This window comes from Penicillium vulpinum (assembly GCF_028829585.1).
Source record: "Penicillium vulpinum strain IBT 29486 chromosome Unknown utg000003l_segment0_segment0, whole genome shotgun sequence".
Taxonomy (NCBI): domain Eukaryota; kingdom Fungi; phylum Ascomycota; class Eurotiomycetes; order Eurotiales; family Aspergillaceae; genus Penicillium; species Penicillium vulpinum.
In genome coordinates, this window is record NW_026643243.1 from 439,077 (window position 1) to 461,667 (window position 22,591).

A 22,591-nucleotide genomic window follows, 5' to 3' on the forward strand; every position below is an offset into this window, starting at 1 on the left:
GCTTGCACCACCAGCTTATTCTGACCTTAACCCGGAACAGAAGTGTCTAGGCTTCGCCTGGATTGGACCAACCGATTTTCTATACATCGAAACCCAGCGGGACTTCTTCGGGTCGCCCGCGGCTCGTCCCTTTAGAGACCTGGTTCCCCGGCTTCATTCTTTTCCAAGTACCCGAATACAGAGTCCAAAACAATGAGCATACATGCGTGGGCATGGAATGTTTCTTTCCTCCCGAGGGCTTCCTGGCTCGACGTCAGCATGATTTACTTTAGAAGAACAATTTTCGTTACTCCAACAGCTTTCTTCTTTTCTATTCCAGTTAAAATCGCAATCATCTCCGGTTCTTATCCTCCTGTAGGTACTGAGACGCGAATAGAACATTGGAAAAACTCATTGTCTTTAATATCATTTTTTTCTTTCATTTCTATATCCATTTTTGCTTCGTGCATTCGTTCTTATTATTATCAATAATCTTGTCTCCCTTGACAGGTATGTGTTTTCCTGGTTTGTCTATGTTGGAAGAACGGCTATCTGACCTGGACAGTCAAACATGGTCGGCGAAGGCAAAGCCGAGCGTGCTGACGCTCGCCGCCGCAGCTCACGTATCTCTCGCGCATCTCTGAGCGGAGACTGGAACAGTCTGGACGAGTATGGCAAGCTGGTCAAGTATGTGTCGACATTCCGTGATCCCAATGCAATAGATGAAGAGGAAGGCGAAGTGGTTGAGAAACGAGTTTGGTATGCCCCGTGGATGAAGCGAAAGGTCCATGTCAAAAAGGTCGAAACAGAACCAGGCAAATTCCCGGATGAATGGACCATGACGGATATCCGAGAGGGACTTTCTAGCCATGAAGTTCCACTGCGTCGCCGTCGGTCTGGATGGAATGAATTGACAGCCGAGAAGGAGAATCCCATTGCTAAGGTCCTTTCTTACTTCCAGGGTCCAATTCTTTACGGTAAGTGCTTATCGCCCTTACCTTGACTACCACGCTGACCTGAGCATAGTCATGGAGTTGGCTGTTTTGCTTGCTGCTGGTCTAGAAGACTGGATTGACTTTGGTGTTATCATTGGTATCCTGTGTCTGAACGCAGCAGTAGGCTGGTATCAAGAGAAGCAGGCTGCCGATGTAGTTGCGAGCCTCAAGGGTGACATTGCCTTGCGTGCGCAGGTTATTCGTGACAGCACTCAGCAAGAATGTCTCGCTCGAGAGTTGGTACCAGGTGATGTGGTAGGTTTATTTTGGATGCGCCCCAACATTAGTATACAGCAGACTCTTTGGCTGACTCTGATCAATAATTTAGGTCATTATTGGTGAAGGCCAAGTCGTACCTGCAGACTGTCGAGTTATCTGTGACGTCAAGGATGAACACGGCTGGGAAGAATTCAACCAGCTTCAGGAGCAGGGTATGCTCGGCGGAGGGTCCTCTTCTGATGAAGAGGATGATCCAACCAAGAAGACTGACAAGGAAAAGGCCGAAGATGATGGCAAGGCTAAGGAGGCCGACGAACACCAGGCGAAGAAGGCTCGCAGACGTGGCTATCCGATTTTGGCTTGTGATCACTCCGCCATCACGGGCGAGTCACTAGCCGTGGATCGTTATATGGGAGATATGATCTTCTATACAACTGGCTGCAAGCGTGGCAAGGCCTATGCAGTCGTTCAGACGGGTGCAAGCACCTCCTTCGTTGGCCGCACCGCGAGTATGGTGCAATCAGCTAAAGGCGCTGGTCACTTCGAAATTGTCATGGATAACATTGGAACATCTCTCCTGATCCTTGTTATGGCCTGGATCCTCGCTGCGTGGATTGGTGGATTCTTCCGCCATATTCCTATTGCTTCGCCCCCTCAACAGACTCTGCTTCACTACACTCTGTCTTTGTTGATCATTGGTGTACCTGTTGGTCTGCCCGTTGTTACCACTACCACCATGGCTGTTGGTGCTGCCTATCTGGCGAAAAAGAAAGCCATTGTGCAAAAGCTGACCGCAATTGAATCTCTGGCCGTAAGTCTGCATTAACATGGACTTTTACTGTCAAACACTAACAGCAAAATAGGGTGTGGATATTCTCTGCTCCGATAAGACCGGCACCCTGACGGCAAACAAACTGAGTATTCGTGATCCATATGTATCCGAAGGCGTCGATGTTGACTGGATGTTCGCCGTCGCTGCTCTTGCATCCTCACACAATATTGAATCTCTCGATCCGATTGATAAAGTCACAATCTTAACGCTTAGGCAGTACCCAAGAGCACGAGAGATCTTGCGACGGGGTTGGATAACAGAGAAGTTCACGCCGTTTGACCCGGTTTCAAAACGCATTGTCACTGTTGCAACATGTGATGGCATTCGATATACCTGCACCAAAGGTGCTCCGAAAGCGGTGCTTCAATTGGCAAGCTGTTCTAAGGAGACTGCGGACTTATATAAGGCCAAAGCACAAGAATTTGCGCATCGAGGCTTCCGCTCTCTTGGTGTTGCTGTTCAAAAGGAAGGCGAAGATTGGGCTTTGCTTGGAATGCTGCCTATGTTTGATCCGCCCCGAGATGACACCGCTCAAACTATTAGCGAGGCGCAGAATCTGGGTATTAGCGTTAAGATGCTCACTGGCGATGCTATTGCTATTGCGAAAGAAACCTGCAAGATGTTGGCTTTGGGCACTAAAGTGTATAACTCAGACAAGCTAATTCATGGCGGTTTGAGTGGCGCTATGGCTAGTGATCTTGTTGAAAAAGCGGACGGCTTTGCCGAAGTGTTCCCAGAACATAAATACCAAGTCGTACAAATGCTGCAAGAACGAGGCCATTTGACCGCTATGACTGGTGATGGTGTAAATGACGCACCCTCGCTGAAAAAAGCAGATTGTGGAATTGCCGTCGAAGGCGCCTCGGAAGCCGCTCAGTCTGCATCAGATATCGTTTTCCTCGAGCCCGGACTTTCAACCATCATTGACTCAATTAAGGTCGCACGTCAAATCTTCCATCGTATGAAGTCATATATCCAATACCGCATTGCCCTGTGTTTGCATCTTGAGATCTACCTAGTGACTTCTATGATTATCCTCAATGAAAGCATTCGTGTCGAGCTTATTGTCTTTCTGGCATTGTTTGCCGACCTTGCGACCGTTGCTGTGGCATATGACAACGCATCGTTCGAGTTGCGACCTGTTGAATGGCAACTCCCCAAGATCTGGTTCATTTCCTGTCTTCTTGGAGTGCTACTGGCCTTGGGTACGTGGGTTATTCGAGGTAGCATGTTCCTGAAATCGGGAGGAATTATTCAAAACTGGGGATCTATTCAGGAGGTACTCTTTTTGGAAGTTGCGCTCACCGAGAATTGGCTCATTTTTGTCACTCGCGGTATCGACACATGGCCATCTATCCACCTAGTGACCGCAATCCTCGGGGTTGATATTTTGGCTACTATCTTCTGTCTGTTTGGTTGGTTTACAAACCAAAACATGAAGACAAAGCCTGCAGATCATTTTGTCGAGACCCACAATGGTTGGACTGATATCGTCACTGTTGTGCGAATCTGGGGTTATTCGCTTGGCGTGTCAATCGTGATCGCTTTGGTATACTTTATTTTGAACAAGATCGAGTGGCTTGATAATCTGGGTCGTGTCCAGCGTGACAAGGGGCAGATCAAAATTGAGAATGTGCTTGCTCACTTGTCTCGTCTTACAGTTGAGTACGAGGAAGCGGGCAAGCAGAAGGGCAAGTTCTGCTTGACTACAAGCAAGGAGGAGGAGGAAGCCGAGTGAATTGGACGGTGTGATGTCTCAAGTTAACTATGATTGGACATCGAAAGTTGTTTTTTTGTTCTGTTCCTGACCTGATTGACTATTGTCGATGGTGATGAACGTTATTATTATGGCGTGTTCTCGCGGGACAACGTACAAGAGCACGAGGTTGTCTATGTTAATCTCTAATGTGTTGAATCTGCTTGCAAGTATCCTAATAGCGCTCAAATACCTCTAGTTTACGTCTTTTGAATTCAATACTTTATTATCGATGGAAGCCGTGTGATACCACATCAGCTTTTAACGCTCAACGCAGTATGCTCTCTGGCATACGGGTCGATTCAGCAGTCGTAATCCAGCTTCATACCTTGCACAGCCTACAAAGCAAACCGGGAAAGCCAACCAGGAAGTCAATCAAGAGAGGTGTAGCAGTGTGTATTCTCAAGCTGTGACTCTATTACATACCAGTTCTTTATTGAAAAGAGTGTATTTTGCTCAGAATTCTAAGTATAGAGAGGGAAGGGGAAAGAGAAGAAGGAATCGTAGAGGACCTTTAGCAAACAAACACTGCAAACACTGCAAACTTTCCCTTCGCTTAGTCACCAGACTCAAGGTGATGGATATATAGGTATCCATGGATAGATAGAAGAAAGTATTCGGCCAAAATGTTCCCTGCAAGTCTAGATCGTCGCAATTATTAATATACTATACCCCCGCTGAGATCCCAAGCTGGAGTAGCTAGGTAACCTTAGCTCTCTGACAGTATACAGAAGTATATTTATCGAAGTATATCTGCAAATCAACTTTTATTCCAGCGCCTAGAAATTTGTGAGGCTTCTTCGAAGAAGTCTTAAGACAACAAATCGGCTGTTAATACTCCTATAAATTGCAAGTCAATTCTCAATACAGGCACTTTAGTATTGCTGCCGGCTGGAGCTAACAGATTGATACGGAAGAGGCAGGAATCCGAACACAAGAAGCTGTTGAGACTACATCGATTCCTTAGAGCTAGGAATACGGTCTACTCGATAATACTCGGATACTGGTGCTGTAACTGTAGCATTGTTGGTTTGTATTATGTGTGTACCTCTAACAGCATTTCTGGGTATAGATAAAGTTGCCAAACGGTCAAATCGACGATGTGGTAGATATATGTTTTATACCAGGCCAGGGCTGCTGGATGCGACAAGGTTCAAGTTTCAAGTGAGACCGGCCATACCAAACATGTAGGTGATGTGAAGTATTATAACATCTATACCAGTGAGCTGTGACTAAGTCTGAGTGAACAATCAAGATGGGTCCGGTAGAGTATAGGACATCGTCACTTTACTTCTTCTCACAAGTGAAGAACAAGCTTCTCTTTCCAAGTCTATATCAAGTGCTTCGGCTCGCTGATCCATCGTTCGTGAGTTTATTTTATCTGGCAAGTGAAGAACAAGTATCTCTCAGCCCTACAGACCTATTCATCTTCATCCTGCTGGCTTTCAGCCGCGATATTTTTGAAAAAGCCACCGATATACTAGGTATATTGCCCTAAGCCACAGACAGAGAACAAGAGGCTAGTGAATCAAGACTATAGACTAACAAGTCCTAGATATAGCGATTCCAATTGAACCACCGCTCAAAGCTAGTGGCGACCATTCAGTCAGAAATGATTCAAATAGTGAAGCACTCGGCCATTTGAAAGCCCCAATCAGTGGTGATCATTCAGTCAGAGATGATTCAGATGATGAAGCACTCGGCCATTTGAAAGCCCCAATCCTTGGTGGAGATCCGAACCAGAAGCCCGGATACTGGGCTCGGTGAGTCCTTCAGCGCTCCTAGGCAAGGGCCATCCGATATTATACTAAGCAAGTGGAGCTTCTGCATTTCCTGAAATCTCAATCCCCAGTTCGAGAGCCTGTGATTCGACAGACCAAGTCTTGGGATAGGCCAAGGCTAGACGAGATAATCTGTGGGAAGAAAGTCAACATCGAAGCTATTTATACCTAAGTGGTCGGTAGGGATATACCGGGAGATATAAGCTGCAGCTATTGCGCTAGGGGGTATGGTCCTTTCCTAGCCTGCGTCCAGATCCCGAGTGAGTCTGGGGAGGCTACTGAATGCGCTAGCTGCCACTTCGGCGGTATAGTTACACGATGTAGCCTAAAACCAGAATCAGACTCTGCGACCAGCGTACAAATGTGCTACACTCCAAACCAACCTGTTCTAATGCTCAACCAGGAGGAAACCAATACGCCGGATGGCACACAATTATCCTCAACCACAGACTACAGTCTAGTGGAGCCCCTACCTCAAAATGTCAGGTCGGAGGCCATTGAAACCGGTTCGAATAGAATATAGCTAACTATATTTGGATAGGTGGACCTTTGGTTGAACGCGGGCCTTATCGACTTCAGCTTGACATCGGCAGCAAATGGGATCCCGCTCTGTGGAACCTGTCACACGCAATTTGATCGAGATCACGCCCCGGGTATCATATTTATACCGACCGACTTGCAGTACTTTATCGATTTTGAACTTGATGATAGAAAGCGGAGATCTACCACTAGCAGCGTTTAAAACTCGAAAGGGCATGATTAAATGATGGGTATCATATACAGAGGGTAAACAGGAAATTAAATAGGTTGAAAGAAATAGAATCAAGGGTATGAAAGTATGAGAGTAATAAGAGGGTCCAAAAGACAAAATGGAAGTACGCCAGATCAGAAACGAGGTCGAGTACATCGTAGGTATGCTTTATATGCGCTCAAATGTCCAATAATGTGCTTCGGTTGTAGACAAGGTTCCCAATTCGAAGGAGGCTTGTCCATCACGATGTTTGTTTTGGCGAAAAACTTCAAATTCTCAGATACTGTTGCGGTGAGCATGTCGGAGATTGTTGACTATGGCACGAGTCGCGCCGCGAGCAATCTGGTTCGCCTTACGGATGCCATCGAGCAAACTAAGAAGGTCGTTGCCGAGGATGGAGGTAAGATGATTGGTGCCTGATTGATCAGTTGACTCATTGTGATTGCTCTGCAAGTCGTGCTCATTCTGCGGGCTAGCAGTTGATGTGGGAACCACAGTCGTAGGTTTGGAGGCCTGGGGCCGTGTAGTTGTCTCTGCAGCAACAGTCGACTTTGCATCGTTACTTTCAGGCTTTGGTTCTGCGGTTGTAGCGGCGACAGTAGGCGGATGGGGTTTCGTAACGGAAGCGACGGGCGTTTTCTCACTGTCGGCAACGGTGACGGTAATGGTGGTGGTCATAGTAACCGTAACGACTGGCTTGTGTTCCTTGATAGTGATTTCTTCATCCGCCTTGTGCGAAGCAGACACAGATGAGGAGGAGGAAGACGAGTGTGAGGAGTCGGGTACATTGGAAGATGGCGACTTCGTGGTTGTTTTCGTGGTTGGCTTCGTTGAGTCAGTGGACGTAGAATCAGATGCCGAGCTTGACACCGGATCGGACGGCGACGAACCGGAATCATTCGCAGGGCCCAGGCTTTTGCGCACGTCCTTAATAAATCCTTCATTGGCGTAGGCCTGTGTGGCATCCCACATCATAACACCGCCAAAATTCTCAAACTTCTTCGTATATTCGATTACCTTCGCCAACTCGGATGACGGGATATATCCCGTGCTAGCAGCAGTAGTGAATGCTGGCACGCCGACGATAACCTTTACATCTTTGTTCTTTGACACCGTCTTCGCCCAATTATCCCATTCTTCGAAGTTGTACTTGCTGCTTGAGCTGTCGGTGTTGAAGTTGTTGACGCCACAATAATTGTTGTAGAACTGTACCCAGATGGCGTCAATGTAAACAGGGCCGTTGAGGATATCTTTGTCTGCCTGGTCAGGGTAAGGACATTGAGGTGCTGCTGTCAAAAAAAACTTCTGCTCGGTCTTATCTGCCTCCATCAGTGAGCGCAGCTCGTTGGCGAAATCGGCCATATGTTCCACATTGGCCTCAAAGTCAAAGTCGAACCCATCCAGGGCGACATCACCGAAGGGACGAAGCGCGTCGGAACCCTCTTGTTTGGGCCCAAAGGTCTCCCACATCAGTCTCGCACCATCCTTGGCATCTTGTTCTGACTTGAAGCCCCCCTCGCTGTAGGTGGCTCCACCGATTGAAAGAAGAATAGTCTTGTCCTTCTCTTGGCACGTCTTGATGTCCTTGCTAGATATTGTTAGCGCTGGCTAATTGCCAGCACATGGGATTTAAAAATGCTTACGCAATTGAAGGACAATTTTTCAATGAGGTGCCTTCGAACACATCGCAGTCCTTGCTGGTAACAGAGAAATCAATCTCTGGAGCGCCTCCTGGGCCATTGACCATCATATTGAACGCCATTGGGATCACCTATTATACCATTGATTAGCCAAGAATTTTGAAATATTTCCTGATGATCCGGTTCATACATCAATGTCATCATCTGGGGTATCTTGTTAGCTCTAACAACCATATTGAAAATGTATGGTTTACTCACTATCACAATAGTGTGCCAGGGGTTGCTGTGCCTGGTCCCCCTTTCCATTAAACGAATTTTGGCCTTCAGAATATATTATGTAAGTATTGATTAGTCCAAACAATGAACTACCACACACCCCAGTAAACAACGATGTTGCTGGCCGAGTTCAAGTCTAGCTTGGCCTCTGCTCCTCCAAGTGAAGCCAACAAAATAGACCAAGGAAGGAGGCTCCGATAGCGACGCATGGTTGGAAGCACAATCTAGTATGTGCTCGAGCTGTATAATTAGGTATTAAGGGATAAACTAATATATGGGATTAGGGGAGGGATAGGGATAGAAACAACAAGGACGAGCCAAAAACATCGAGCCTCATCCGGCAGAGCATAGCACATCATTAAATAGTATACAATGGACTTTTGCCCTTGTTATTTTGTATCAACAATGGCTGCGTTCCCCATTCAAGTGCCTGACCCAGCGCCCCCGGCGCATGGTATGATCCACATGTTCACACCAGCGATCTCAAGAGAGTTAGTTTCTTTAGTCATCCCTTGGTCCCAAATAGATATAATGCGTATATAACATTTCTAGATGATAATTCCGATTGGATTGTGAAGTTATTTCCGCGTCCTAGTCTGCATTCTCGTGTTGTTGTCAGGGGGCTGTTGTCAGGGGACTGAGGGCAGGCGCAAGAATGTACCGAGGGATGAGCATTTGTTGGTTGGACTATCAGTTTTTGAGAAATAACATTTAGGTAGCCTGTTGTAGAGACTACCTTATCCTATGGCCAGCTGTCAAAATCAGGAGCCATGTCCTTTGTCATCTGGGTGGTGATCGCACACCATTCGGTTGGTCGGAGTATATTCTACTGGCCCATAAAAGACGAACTGTTCACAATTTGGGCATTAATTCTTCAGCGTGCTATTTCTGTAGGACAACGAAGTCATTTTAAAATTCCAAGAACCATAAAAAAGCATTTGAACTAATTTCGAATGTTGAGTGACATTATATAGAAGACAAAAATGGCTGATGCTCCTAAATATATATCAGCAAACCAAATGGCATTACCTCCCTATTATTGATCAGTACATAAATACTCAGTATTCGCCCTATCCAATATTATTTAACCTATATATCACAAATCAGACTCTATTTCCCCTTATGCAGAATGTAGTTCCCTCTGGTATCACATATAGACCTTTAAGTGCGGTTGCACGGGGTTTACCCAATTGGGTTAGCGTCGATGAAGACATTCCCAACATTTATTTCGATCGCCAAACACTTACTGCAAAAATGACGAGGATAATATAAACATCTAGGTAATTCCAAAGAGAAAATATTAACACAAATTCTTTCCAGGAATGCATCGGATAATTCTTACCGAAAATATATTTGGCCATTCGTGCAGATTGGAACGTTGAAGTGGCAGCGAAGAGTTGAGATTGATGTTCCGACATAAAGATGGCAACATATAGATGGAGGGATATTCATTCGGGATCTGAAGTCAGAATTAATGGTTTAAATGCACCCCTTTTGCTCGTTTCTACAAGAGAGAAGACGTTTGTCCGCAAACACATTCACGCTCAATGGGGAAAAGAATACAAGTCATCTACCAAAGGGCCGTACGAAAATATGGTAGGGAATCATTTAATGTCACGATCTGACATGTGAAAACCACTGTTCTACAACCATGTGATGGAATATATGTTGTAGCATCGCTTTCCTGCTCACTCTGCTGTTTTTCTTTCCATCATGTTGAATAACTTTGAGATATCATGCTTCTCGGAGTCTCCGGGATGGCCGGATAAGACCCCAACTTAGCCAGTGGATTGCCGTGGACCATCTGACTAGATGCTTAGTATATACTGCTGGAATAAATCATCTGACCACTTACCACCTGTAACGGAAATGTTGAATAGCGCCTTGAATAGCAGTATTTCATAGTCATTGATGTTCCATGGCAATTGCGTGCCTTTATCTGCCGTCCTTCTCGGTGTAGTGGTACTGGTATGTGGACGGGTTGCAATTGTGGAAGAACCCGCGGATCGCTCAGGAGCAAGGATGGGGTCCTGATGGTTGATTCCACTCTGGGCAAGGAGCGATGTGAGGAATTCTCGTTCATTGCCGGTAATTGTTGTGGTATCGAGTAAGTTAGCGTAAGTTGCCATCTTAGCATTCAGCTGAAATAAAACATAACAGAAGGAAGCTTGATGGAAGATTTATAGGTGAGCCAAAATTATATTTCGTATTCTTAACAGAAGGATTGATAGCACAATTCCTGTTGATTCGTCGTCTTCTTTGTGGAATGGATAGAATTTAGCTCTGACCAATATATCTTCATAAATACTTCTGCCATCGGCCGAGGACCCGAGGAGTATCGCGCTTGCCATTTCTCATTAAAGTTTTATCACAATGGTTATATATTTATTCTCATGATAAAAAAAGTAATGAGGGCACAGAAATCTTTCTAATAGTAGATAAGAAACGGGTTACTTGCTTTCGTCAGAAAATTCTCTATGCAGCCGGCCCATCGGCGGGTGGGAAAGAGGGTTGCGATTCATCATTTGGAGGACGAGATGAAGCTGAGTGAAGAACTACATATATATCTCCCAACATGCTGCAGTATCGACTCCTTTGAATTTTACCGGATAGGACAGTATACTCCGGAGTAGTAGGGGTACCTCCTGGCTTAGATCTGGGCGATTCCAAGGTAAATAAAGACGGACCCTAATCTTTCGGTAGCAAAAGTCCCGAAAAACCCCCCTAAGACTCGAAATCCAGATGGACCAACGGGGTTTGTTCCCGAATAATCGATTTGTACTTATATACATTGGTACCCGGAGGATCCACAAGCGGGATGGCCCGAAAATGTGGTTTTGCGGGGTAAAAGTACCGAGAAATGCTCCAGTTAGTATAGATCAGTTAGAGTCTTCATTCGGTATGTGATGGTAATGGTTATCCTCACTTTATACCGAGTCTTGTCGACATTTTGTATCCGTGATTTCCGATAGACCCCTTTGCAACAAAATATAAATGGGCAGTGCATGTGGTCTTTGGAGCGAAAGAAATATTTCTTCTATTGATCTAACTGAACATTTCCAAAAGAAAACAAACAATTTTCACTCCAACGCCATGGCAATTGCACCAGACGTGGTTTCTCATGAGCAGTCCTATGCGCGAGAAGAAAAGCTCAACGAAGCGACATCTCAATACGGCATGACTATCGACTTCGATCCAGAAGAGATACGAAAGAAATACGAGGCTGAAAAAGCTAAGCGTGACAACAATGGCGGTTTAGGTCAATACATTCGGTCAAAAGACGTCAACATCGTTCACTACGACGAAGACCCGTATGCAAAATTCCCTGTTGAACGACTACCTGTCGACGCAATTTTTGACGTAGTCATCGTCGGTGCAGGATATACTGGCCTTCAGGTTGCTGCTCGTCTGATTGAGAATGGCCTCACTAGCATCTGCATCATCGAGAAAGGAAGCGGGGTTGGAGGGACATGGTAAACAATCTCTCCACCTTATCATGCGTGAAAGAAATTAACCATGGAGATACAGGTACTGGAACCGTTACCCCGGACTCCAATGCGACATTGAATCCTACATATACATGCCTCTGTTGGAGGACGTCGGCTCGAAGCCCAGTCGAAAGTACGCTTCGGGATTCGAGCTGTGGCAGCATGCAGACAGAATCGCCGAGAAATTTGGTCTGAAGGACCGCATCCTTTTCCAGACGATAGTGTCTAAGATGTCTTGGGTCGAGGAAGACGCCCACTGGAAGATCGACACAAACCGTGGTGATAATATTAGAGCCCGGTGGACCATTTCGGCCTCGGGTCCTTTTCATGCACCCAAATTCCCAGGAGTGCCAGGGATTGAGAAATTCCAGGGAAAGAGCTTTCATTCTTGCCGGTGGGATTACGACTACACTGGCGGAAGTTTTGAAAACCCGACACTGGACAAGCTTGCTGACAAGACTGTTGTTATTATTGGCACAGGAGCAACGGCCATTTAGCTCGTTCCACAAGTAGCCAATTGGGCACAGAAAATGTATGTGGCTCAGAGGACTCCGTCGACCGTAGATTTCAGGGGAAACGGACCTACGGACATGGATTGGTTCGAACAGCTACCGAAGGGATGGCAACGGGAGCGCCAAGAAAATTTCAATAAGATCACAACCGGTAGTCCCACTTCGGTTGATATGGTCTCTGATAGTTGGACATCGACCCTGCGAGAAATGCCCGAGCTTTTCGGCGGTGCGACAGGGGACGAGTCATCTGAAGATCATGCCCTAAAAATTCAACTTCAAGATATGAAGAAGATGGAATCTCTGCGCCTACGGATTGAGAACGTTGTCAAAGACAAAAAGACAGCTGAAGCATTGAAGCCGTGGTATAACCTTTACTGTAAACGGCCTTGTTTCCATGACGAGTACTTGGAGGCTTTCAACAAACCCAATGTCGAGCTCATTGACTCTGCGGGAGCAGGTGTCGAAGCAGTCACAGAACGTGGCATCATTGTTCAAGGAAAGGAATATCCTGTCGACTGTATCATCTATGCAACAGGTTACGAATGGGGTGGAAACTACGATGCGGGTAACTCCAAGATTAACATTGAGGGCCGTAATGGACAGACTCTTGTCGAAAAGTTCAAGGACGGTCCACTCCTTGTCCATGGTTGTTGGATTCGCGGATTTCCCAATCTGTCGCTTCTCAGTTGGACTCAAGCAGGGACTACAGCAAATGGGACAACTACGATGATCAAGATGACCGAGCACATGATCTATCTACAAAAGGAGTTCAGAAAGCGACAAATCCGTTCCATCGAGCCTGGTCAGAATATGGAAGACATTTGGGACAAACAGATCACCAAAGTGGGAGCATCTAGGAATGAATATTTGAAAAACTGTGTCTCGGGGTATCTCAACAACGAGGGTGACACATCTGACAAGGCTAGTCTCTCACACCGGAGTCTGCCGATGGGATCGACAGTCTCACAGATGATGATGCCAATGTGTCACTTGAGACAGATTCCCTTCACGTGAGGAGAGCTATTTTGGATATATTCTGGACGTCAAACGAACTTTGGAGCAATATAGTCGACAAAGAACAGTTCCTGGCTTCGAAGGTAGGCGGACAAGCCTCGGAGTACTATTCTCCGTCGCTTGAGGACGCTATGCTCGCATGTGGCTCGCGGAACAGTACCTCAAGTGTTATCCGTAAAGCTGGGAGAATATATGTGAATCGCGCCAAAGAAGGTCTCCTGACCCAAGTGGAAACACTCAGCATTGCCGCCATCCAAAAACTTCTCCTGGTGAGCAACTTCGAGGCTGGAGATGGCTATCATCGGATAGGATGGACCTATTGCGGTACGAACCCCTTTTGAACCCAGAGCATTCACGAGTCTCGACGCTGATGTATGCCAGGAATTGCGCTGCAGATGCTTTTTGACCTTGGTATCCACGAAGATTGTTCAGTCCTGGTAGCGCAGGGGCACCTGACCATCAGGGAGGCAGCCTGTAGGCGGAGGTTATTACTCTCAGCATTTCTTTATGATACGATCTGGGCATGGTTTATGGGCCGTCCACGAAGCGTTCCGGTATCGTCGGTCATATTGGCTCATTCCAACCACAGTGAAGACCTGCAATGCGACACATCGGCACTAATACTGGATGCATGGGTTGACCTATGCATCTTGATGGCTGAAGCTGGGGATATCCTCAACTTGTCAGTGTCCCTTGATGACCCTGTGGTCGAACGACTGTCACAGATCTACACTAGTGTTGATAGGCTCTTGGATACCTTACCGGATGATCTGGCCTGGCACAGCTCGGAAATGTCTCCGCTCCACCCCTCAGCTTATGGCCTTCATACCCAGATATCTGCCTTCAAGATGCTGCTCCTTCGCCTTCCAACACGGAGCCGTCACCCAATGAACTCTTTTGATATTATCGAAAAGAACAGGGTGACATTAAAGGGCTTCACGTCCGAAACTTCTGATGCTGCGATCTATGAGAACGCTGTTCGCATTGTGCGCCTGGTGCACCTCCTGATTCAAGTTCACGGCATCGAGCAGATCGTTCCTACGATATTGGATAATATCTATATTGCTGCCATTATTCTCATTCAGCACATCTCCAACGCTCAGCAGCTACGGACTCAGGAGTCTTTGAGCGCAATTGAAAATGACAAGAATTTGCTTGATATTCTGTCGAAGACATTAGCAGGAGCAGAGAAGCACTACCGAATGACAGCTGTCCTCGGGAAGAATCTGTGTTCAATCGTACGGGGAATGAATCTAGCTGGTCTATTCAGATCGGACAATGGCGACGAAGAAAATGTTACCGACCAGTCAGCTAGTGCTGGTTCGGAGCTTGCTCCCGATCAAACTCAGCATCCTTCCGATGTCGAAAATCCTATCCTTGCATCCGATGATCATTTTATGAACTCTTCTGCGTTTGAATTCACTCCGAATTTGATGACTGGCATCGAACAATACCAAGGTGCAACCACGGACGCGTTCCCGTGGCCCTTGAGTCCTGTGGTTTGACTTTGATAACTATCTAGATTTCCTTGTCTGGGACTAACTCTCAGGTTATGCGGCCCACTTTTGCAATCTGTTGCTTTTCAATTCTGGAAGAATGACGGGTTGAAGGAATGTAACATTGACGGGATCGATCGTCTGCCTCATACTGCGCAAGATTTTAGCTAGATCTAACATGACAGATGCAGATAGAGCATGTAATCAAGCCTACCATCTATACAGACCTCAAATCCATGACTTCATTGTTGATCAAAATTGCCCAGAAACCCTTTTTTTTTGGTCATCGTCGTGTTCAAATTGAAATTCTATTGTCGGTACAGCAATTTAAAGGTTATCATCTCAATAATATTCATCAGTACTATAGATCTCTTACAATTTCCCAACTTGCACGACCGGACTTGCTAGACAAAAGGTCTAGTGAAATCGATGCTCCATGTCAATCCAGTTCCCTGTTTTGAAGAAGGAAACCCGACGATGATCACGCGGGTCGAGTTTAGCTAAGCCCCTCTAGCCACTTCCATGTAGTGATTCCCATAATTCCCGGCTGCATCCCAGTTTGGGCATCAAGAATGCAATCTATGTGCACATGTAGGGGACATGCCACATTTTCGACCCTTAGTTCTGCCTCTTCGAGAGTCCGGCCAAATGTGGCTATGTGATCTCGAAAGAGCTCGTAGGCGCCGAATACATTCAAGATCGACTCGACGGGCATCCCACGCCACCATGAAGAGCTAGCTATAATGGGCTCAGAGTATTCTGTCTTCTGCGCCGGATCGACAAAGTCATCCGCCATTGACTTCATGACTGTCGGGTTAACAATGTCCCGATCTTTGTTTTCCTCATATGAAGCATTATCTCCGTTAAAGCAGACCCAAGGTGAGATAAGGAGTAGGCCCTTAAGGGCTCCTTCGAATTTTACAACCGGTATTCCATCGAGGGGGTGCAGGATATGAGACATGAGGCTGAGAGCAAGATTTGCTCCTGCTGAGTCTCCGGCGACGACAATCTGCACGGTACAAGAGTTAGTGGGCTCAACTAGTGGATGAGGAACTGGGTGCATACACGACTCGGTAAGAAGCCTTTGTTCAACACTAGCTGCAAAGCCTTGGTGGCTTGCAATAGCTGAACAGGGAATCGGCTTCCTTTGGTTAAAGCTAGAGCCGGGCATCAGTCCAGCCCGTGGAAATAGTGGTATATTACTCACTATATTCTAGAAATCCCACAACGGTCTCTTGTTCGGTGGACGAAAGGTGTTTGACACATTGGTCCATAAATTTCACGTGGCTTTCGAGCGCGGGCAAACCATAGCCACCACCTGAACAGAGTAAGATTAGATCGACTCATCGACATTCCTCATTTGAGATACCATGAAAGTAGAGAATAATATTTGCGGCAGAGCGGTCACCAAGCCAATGAAGCTTGGCCCCATCAGATTCAGGAATATCCTCAATCTGGTGTTGGATCTTGAGAGCTGTGCAGCAATCATCAAGCACTTTGGCAGTCGGTGGTGCTACTGCCCGAGCTTCATCTCCATCACCGAACACATTCCGGTAGAAGTCGTTACGGCGTTCATGTTCCACTGAGCGTGACATTGTTCGTCCTATTTTCTTGGCGTTTATAGCTCTTGGGGTAGTGGCGTCCCATCTTCTCCCTATATACCTTTGTAGAAATCTCGGCTGCTGTAATTCCGAGAAATGAAGTTAGCAGTATGCCCTCATATCACACTGGGCGCTTTGTGCCGAAAATTCCTCATTGGCTGCTTCGGAACAAGAGTGACCGAAAATGCAGCCCCGGTGACCATGCTCCAATCAAGCGCGGATGCATGAGTGCATTGGTCCTGTACTGCGGGGGAGAATTGTCCAATTCGAATATTCTTCGGATGCCTCTAGCGACACTCTCGGTATTGATCAGCAGCGACGCGAAAGATCTGGGCGCTGTTTCCGCCACGATCCTACCTATGTATTATGTTCTTTATGTTCTTTATGATATTTGTGTTGACAAGGCTCTGAGAGATTATCTCATTTCAACATCAATCCATGACATTATTCCCACGCCTTAGACAATAAATAGAAGTGCACAAACTATATGCAATAACAATTGGAAAGGGAACGATAATGATAATGGTTGGGTCCACGTATGTTGACTTACCCCCAAGGTGGAAAATAGAGCCGAGTGGGTTCTATCAGATACCTACATCCTGTGTCAACAAGGGTCGGGGGTTGGCCTCCATTGTATGTCAGTAGCGGCTAGAAATGCTCATCACAATCGCGAAGACAGATATTTGAAGAGACCTATATGCGAGAATTGAATGATACAAGTGCCAAAGCTGAACGAGCGATTGCTACAACAGTCGCCCAAGGTCTTCAGTCCGCGCCCGTGATTCTCTTGCGGGGAAGATTCGGGAGTTGTCTCCTCTTGTGCAGAAAAGGTAGATGGAGGATGGCTTCCATACTCAGTGCCTGATAGGTCCCTAAACATCTAAGGTATAACATTGCGAATTTTAATGCAATATTTTCGGAATCTAGGGTTTTGCCAGTATAAATATTGTTGAAATGGTGTCTCCTTCTCCATTTTGAAGCTGTAAGATACTTGCCTGTTCATCCCAATAACGCGCTGGCGAGCGCCAGTATTGGCCATAAATGCACCTGTCAGTACCTGCCCTATGTAGACCTGACTGACAGTCTCATACTTTTCAAAGGGTCCAATATTATTTTCCCACTTCCAACAACCATCTTCCTGTTCAACATGGGCCTCACAGAACTTTCTCTACATCTCCTGTCTCTTTGACTTCCTTCTATTAATCGTCCATTTATTTCCTGCCCTTCATGATCTGCCTTTTGATGTCCGTCTAGGCGACCAAGCTTATGTGGGAAGCTAGGTGACAGATATTCAGGATACTCTTGGTGTGACAATCCAACTCATGGTGCCGATGATTGGCATATTCGTGCTAGCAATGGTTTGAATTGGATAAAGGAATGGGAAGATGTTTTGGTTGGCGTGTCAAAAGAGGTAAGATTCCCTTGCTTCGTTCTCATTTCTGAAAATCTTGAAAACAAAAGCTGACCCATTACTATAGCCTGCCAAACGTCCGGAATGCGACCACTCAATTCTCTACTTTTCCATCGGTACCTTCTGGGATCTTGGGATTTTCTTCTGCCTTTTTAGTTCCACAGTTCAGTTGGGTTAACTAGCCACGAGCCGGATTATACTGTCTATGGCGTAACAGCCGATGACGAGGTCTTTCGCTTCCTGGAGATCGATACCTGCCCCGATGTCGGTTTTCTCAAAGGTGTCGAGCCAATGCATGGCATTGAAAACACCTGGTCTACGATCATACTCTGCCGTTATACATGCAAGCCCCAAAAGAGGAGGGGCAAAGCGAATTATCGCATACAAAAATCGATCGCAAGTGCCATTTAAAACAATTTAACTGCTATCTGGCTTCGAAACAAGAAATTCCACGCAAAGAATGATATGGATGCTTCACTGGAGGCAGTCGAGGAACAGGGGCTGAAAATTCCCGAGTCAAAGGGCAAAATGTCCCAAGAATCTCATACATTCACATCAATTGCCAAGATTTGAGATTACATTGATGTCATATTCAATTACTGAGAGCTCGGTCTGAATCTTCATACCTTAAACCTCCACCAACATAGCGGATCGATCGATGGGGATTTGTTCCATGTAGTCGGTCCACATTCAATTACGCGTCCCAACCCCTGAACGAGTTTCTGCAACCCACAACATCAAAATGATGCTGTGATTGCCCGTGGTATCGCCAAAGCTAGTCGTGGCGCCAGTTCGGATGGCTTTACACATGCACGCAGACTGCCTATACTACTAGATCATAGCTTTCAACAGTCAGTTAACACACTATGGCCGAACCACGATCTTCATTGGACTCCACAAACACCCGCAGAAAGATTTTTTTTCTCATGCGGCGTTTAACATCCAGCCCTCAGAGAGTCAGATCTGGTCGGACTCAACCTCCATGAAGCTTGCGGTTGTGTGATCCTTTCGGCGCCAGGGAACTCATTGGACCACGAGGCACGCACAGGCCGCGGGAAGGAAGGTATTTCACAGTCGTGCATAACTGACGTGTTTTGGCACATCTAACATCGTCTAGACCACAGGAGGGATGTCTGAGTACATGCCTGAAAATTATTGCAGAGTGAGCCTCATCAACTCCCTTTCTTAATTACAATTCTGCGACTTCTGTCGCATCCCCGAGCTCGCTTAGTCTGGCCGATAGCAGCACTTAATATCATGACATGCATGTCCTGTCCGGGGGAGGGGGAATCCTAGCAAGTCAAAACTGGGACTCAAATACTAGCTCAGAGTACATTGTCTCTCCTGAATTAAAGATCATATCGCAATGCCCTTATTTATGTTTATTTTTGCGCCCCCAATACTATATCTCGTACCAAAATTGAAGAATACCTGTAAGAGGCACAACTCCTACAAAACGAATTTTCCACATTTCATCAGTAATAGAGAGGGCTTAGCCGGGTGTATGTGTATCGCTCGAGGTCCAAATAAATATTCTAACACACCAACAGTTTTGACGATCTCTTAAGTTTGTAGAAGGAGGATTTTTGTTGCGTTTCCTTCCCCATATATAAAGCGCCGAGGTGATATATTGAACATCCTATCTAAGAGCATAACATTGTACTCATCAATATGGCATCTTCAGAATCCACTTCTGGAGGGTATTGCGAACATGGTTTATATGTGACTTCTCCATGTTCAAGTGGTAAGCTACCTCTTGATTCCGATGACTCGTTGGATAGCTTCGTCATTGCTCATAGCAGAGTCAATAACACCAGCCACCTTAAGCACATCGACAACACTCCCAATAATTTTATCATCAACGCCGCGGGTGGCATTGGTGAACTTGACATCCTTAAGCCACTCCGTTGCATCCTCCTCAATATAATTGCAACCGAGCTCACCAGTCCCCAAAAGTTTCACAACCTGCGTAGTATTAGCTTCGAAGTCCTTGATTCCCTGGTCAAAGGCCTGGAAAAGACTCTCCAATCGCTGGTCTTGCTCGGGGTTAGGGAACAGCGCCGTGGAAGCGACAATCATCCATGAAGGCCAGGGCGTGAAAATCTCGCCAATCTTCTTAAGCGGTGGGTTCGGCTTCTCGGATGTGGGATGGAAGTATGGCTTGGTGGTAAATTCCTCCCACATGAAGAACTCGGCGGATGGGTTAGCAGCCTGATCAGGCTTTGATTCGTCAAGACCGGAGACACCATCCCGCAAGGGTCCAAAGGGTCCCAGAGGGACAGTGGTCAAAGAGTCAGCTTTCCAGCCTTGCTGCTGGGCAAGGACGAAAGACATAATATGAGATCCGCTGGAGGCCGACGTGTTAGTTCTGAAGCTACTGTGCTCGCCATGATTCCATGTCAATAGCTTACCTTCCCAGCCGGCTGACTCCAACCCTCTTATCTTTCAAATCAGACACTCCGTTGATCTCGTGGCGATTGCGGCCTGTGACAATAGCCCAGCGCAGAGGGTTGTCCACCCAGTGGCCGACAACCTTGTATGCTCCATCTGCGGAGCTCTGGCTTGCTTGCTGCTTTCCGGCCAAGCCGGCAACCCACCCCTCGGTCAAACCGATGGCGAGATCGATTTCATTGCCGCGGAGGGATGTGATCATATGACCCGTTCCCGATGGGAAGGGAGTTAGGGCGAGTTTAAATGGGAGGGATGAAATAGCTGGGGAACGGAGGGCGAGATGAAGCGGGGTTAGGTAGTGCTCTAGAAGGCGGTAGAAGCTTATCGTTAGCTATATTTTATCTGATAGAAAGTAGGGATGATAAGCAGTCTTTGTTGCGGCAAAGCAAGTAGTTTGGGCATGACAGTATTGTCTTGCTGCTGGGGTCGAAGCTCTGGGAGGGGCAAGCCGACGTACCGGGCACGTAGCCAATGCGGATTGTGGGCAGGTCAGTCATTGTGAATGTCCCAGTTGTGTTATTGATGCGAAGAACAAACAGCGAAAGTCTGGGGTTCCGTGGGAAATATGCTGGCGCAGATGTCGAAGCATTCCAAGGCGGGGCAAGCCCCTCACCAACGCGCGCAATCGGAGAAGAACCGAAGAACTTTTTTTGATAAAACACCATAATATTGACATTATCTCATTCAACTTACAGATCTATAATGCTGTTCGCCAATGCTATTTATCTACAAAATAATCGAGTCTAGTCCCAGGTTTCATCAAGCCTAGGTTTTCAGTTCATGCGGATATCCTTCTCATGATGACCCCAACGGGCGTCTTGCTCCTTCAGCTCGCCTGCGGGCTGGGAGATGGAACGGGAATGAGGAGTGGAGAGAGGAGTAGGGAGAGGGTGGGAAAGTGAGTTGGAGTGTGTGTGTGAGTGAGAGTGTGGGTTGGAGAGCGCGGCGGAGACCGAGTTTGAGTGGGAGTGAGACGGAGTTTTAGAGAGGTTTCGAGTGAAGATATAGAACTGCAAGCCCAGGTAGCAGTCGCACACGCACTGGAAGATGCCACATAGCTTGAACGCCCATGGGATGGTCTCGGTGCTGTTGAAAAAGTAGCTCATCTTCATGGCATCACCAAGAATCCATGCCGCAACAACGGAGACTCGGAAGCCCTTGCACGATCCGGATCGGTGGTTGGCGACGATTTGAGGGAGAGGGAGGGTAGCTTCTGTGGCGAGTCCGATGTAGCCAAGGAGGCCGATATAGTATTCCGATTGAGCAATGGGGGTCAGGTGGATGACGGTCAACATTCCCACGAAGTAAGCTAAACACATCCAGTATCTTTGGGAAGCGGTAATTAGCTTTAATCGCTATAGGTGGAGGTGCCGGAACTTACGGCTTGGTAGTCTTCCATTGCCAAAACTCATAAGGTCTTGAGGATGAACCATCTGAGTTACCACCGCTGAAGGGTGTGTGCTCGATTCCATTTCTCCCACCGGTTGAGGGGCGATTATCGAGTGCAACCTTGAGCAGCGCGACCTGCACCACGATCATGACAATTGCTTGTGTCAATAAAGTGCCTGAGTAGTATTCGCCAAACCAATAGAAAACCCTAGTCATGTCAACATTGGACTGCGGGCTCAAAGTTCAACGCGCCGTTGAATGGGATCATACTTCAGGATCGATGAAACCAGCATAATCAAAGGGATGTCCAAGGAGAAGCCCGCGGAGCTTCTGGTGCGATGAATGCTGACGATCTGGTCGGCATAGGACGTGATAGGGGAGCTTATAAGGCTGTGTGCGAGCTTGGTTAGCACTGGAAACGTGCGGGTCGATTTAGGAGCTCGGTCGCGCCCACGTACAAGAAAGGTGCGGCATAGTCAAAGGCGATCTGGAAAAGAGACATGACGGTAATTGAGGGGTATATCCGCGGTCGCTATAATCGACACGATTGCGGGAGAATTCGCGTTCTGGTAAGTAGACCCAGGCAACAAAGGAAAAGCTGTGGACAATCAAGAATAGGTGTCTTTCAAACCAAAGAGAGTAAAAAGGTACACTTCCAACAGGACTGCGTTTTTTGCCGCGTTCGGGCCGGATGCCCTGAATTATGTCAGCATGTCAATCCCCACCTAAACCGGGCGGCTGATGGGGGCGACTTGGCGGAATTGGAGCCAATCAAAGTAGAGGGCTATTATTAAATGCACGAGGTAATTTGCCTATCTTGGACCCCTAAAGTAAATTGTATACAACATAGGTGGCTCATAATGAGATATGCTAAAAGGGATGACTATATGAAACTATGTAGATACCTAGACATATGTAGTTACCTGACTTCACGATGAATCGTCGACAACTTTCAAATAACATGATACCATGACATTCTCCTACCACTCTCCGAAACAAT

At 46.7% G+C, this 22,591-nt stretch overlaps 10 protein-coding genes across 10 annotated transcripts; 5 read left to right on the top strand and 5 right to left on the bottom strand.

The window, feature by feature from the left end:
* Positions 1-550: 550 nt before the first annotated feature.
* N7479_005270 (putative plasma membrane H(+)ATPase) lies at positions 551-3,763 on the top strand (the record flags this gene model as incomplete). Its single annotated transcript, XM_057252967.1, has 4 exons — positions 551-956; positions 1,006-1,229; positions 1,303-2,004; positions 2,057-3,763. 4 exons carry the CDS (start codon positions 551-553, stop codon positions 3,761-3,763), a joined length of 3,039 nt encoding a protein of 1,012 aa, XP_057106829.1.
* Positions 3,764-5,036: 1,273 nt separating this feature from the next.
* Positions 5,037-5,548, top strand: N7479_005271 (uncharacterized protein; the record flags this gene model as incomplete). The annotated part of the gene is made up of 2 exons (XM_057252968.1): positions 5,037-5,265; positions 5,343-5,548. The coding sequence occupies 2 exons, from the start codon at positions 5,037-5,039 to the stop codon at positions 5,546-5,548; spliced, it is 435 nt and encodes a 144-aa protein (XP_057106830.1).
* A 405-nt stretch (positions 5,549-5,953) lies between these two features.
* N7479_005272 (uncharacterized protein) lies at positions 5,954-6,198 on the top strand (the record flags this gene model as incomplete). Its single annotated transcript, XM_057252969.1, has 2 exons — positions 5,954-6,068; positions 6,104-6,198. The coding sequence occupies 2 exons, from the start codon at positions 5,954-5,956 to the stop codon at positions 6,196-6,198; spliced, it is 210 nt and encodes a 69-aa protein (XP_057106831.1).
* Positions 6,199-6,589: 391 nt separating this feature from the next.
* On the bottom strand, positions 6,590-8,438 carry N7479_005273 (glycoside hydrolase family 18 protein; the record flags this gene model as incomplete). Its single annotated transcript, XM_057252970.1, has 5 exons — positions 6,590-7,901; positions 7,957-8,084; positions 8,144-8,157; positions 8,212-8,274; positions 8,330-8,438. 5 exons carry the CDS (start codon positions 8,436-8,438, stop codon positions 6,590-6,592), a joined length of 1,626 nt encoding a protein of 541 aa, XP_057106832.1.
* A 1,569-nt stretch (positions 8,439-10,007) lies between these two features.
* N7479_005274 (uncharacterized protein) lies at positions 10,008-10,358 on the bottom strand (the record flags this gene model as incomplete). Its single annotated transcript, XM_057252971.1, has 2 exons — positions 10,008-10,033; positions 10,085-10,358. 2 exons carry the CDS (start codon positions 10,356-10,358, stop codon positions 10,008-10,010), a joined length of 300 nt encoding a protein of 99 aa, XP_057106833.1.
* A 964-nt stretch (positions 10,359-11,322) lies between these two features.
* On the top strand, positions 11,323-12,214 carry N7479_005275 (flavin-containing monooxygenase; the record flags this gene model as incomplete). The annotated part of the gene is made up of 2 exons (XM_057252972.1): positions 11,323-11,702; positions 11,758-12,214. The coding sequence occupies 2 exons, from the start codon at positions 11,323-11,325 to the stop codon at positions 12,212-12,214; spliced, it is 837 nt and encodes a 278-aa protein (XP_057106834.1).
* Positions 12,215-12,247: 33 nt separating this feature from the next.
* N7479_005276 (uncharacterized protein) lies at positions 12,248-14,748 on the top strand (the record flags this gene model as incomplete). Its single annotated transcript, XM_057252973.1, has 3 exons — positions 12,248-13,072; positions 13,156-13,567; positions 13,625-14,748. 3 exons carry the CDS (start codon positions 12,248-12,250, stop codon positions 14,746-14,748), a joined length of 2,361 nt encoding a protein of 786 aa, XP_057106835.1.
* Positions 14,749-15,235: 487 nt separating this feature from the next.
* On the bottom strand, positions 15,236-16,334 carry N7479_005277 (uncharacterized protein; the record flags this gene model as incomplete). Its single annotated transcript, XM_057252974.1, has 4 exons — positions 15,236-15,748; positions 15,805-15,896; positions 15,947-16,057; positions 16,109-16,334. 4 exons carry the CDS (start codon positions 16,332-16,334, stop codon positions 15,236-15,238), a joined length of 942 nt encoding a protein of 313 aa, XP_057106836.1.
* Positions 16,335-19,500: 3,166 nt separating this feature from the next.
* On the bottom strand, positions 19,501-20,699 carry N7479_005278 (uncharacterized protein; the record flags this gene model as incomplete). Its single annotated transcript, XM_057252975.1, has 3 exons — positions 19,501-20,098; positions 20,163-20,505; positions 20,660-20,699. The coding sequence occupies 3 exons, from the start codon at positions 20,697-20,699 to the stop codon at positions 19,501-19,503; spliced, it is 981 nt and encodes a 326-aa protein (XP_057106837.1).
* Positions 20,700-20,975: 276 nt separating this feature from the next.
* Positions 20,976-22,093, bottom strand: N7479_005279 (PQ-loop repeat-containing protein; the record flags this gene model as incomplete). Its single annotated transcript, XM_057252976.1, has 4 exons — positions 20,976-21,528; positions 21,584-21,799; positions 21,862-21,981; positions 22,050-22,093. The coding sequence occupies 4 exons, from the start codon at positions 22,091-22,093 to the stop codon at positions 20,976-20,978; spliced, it is 933 nt and encodes a 310-aa protein (XP_057106838.1).
* Positions 22,094-22,591: the final 498 nt, after the last annotated feature.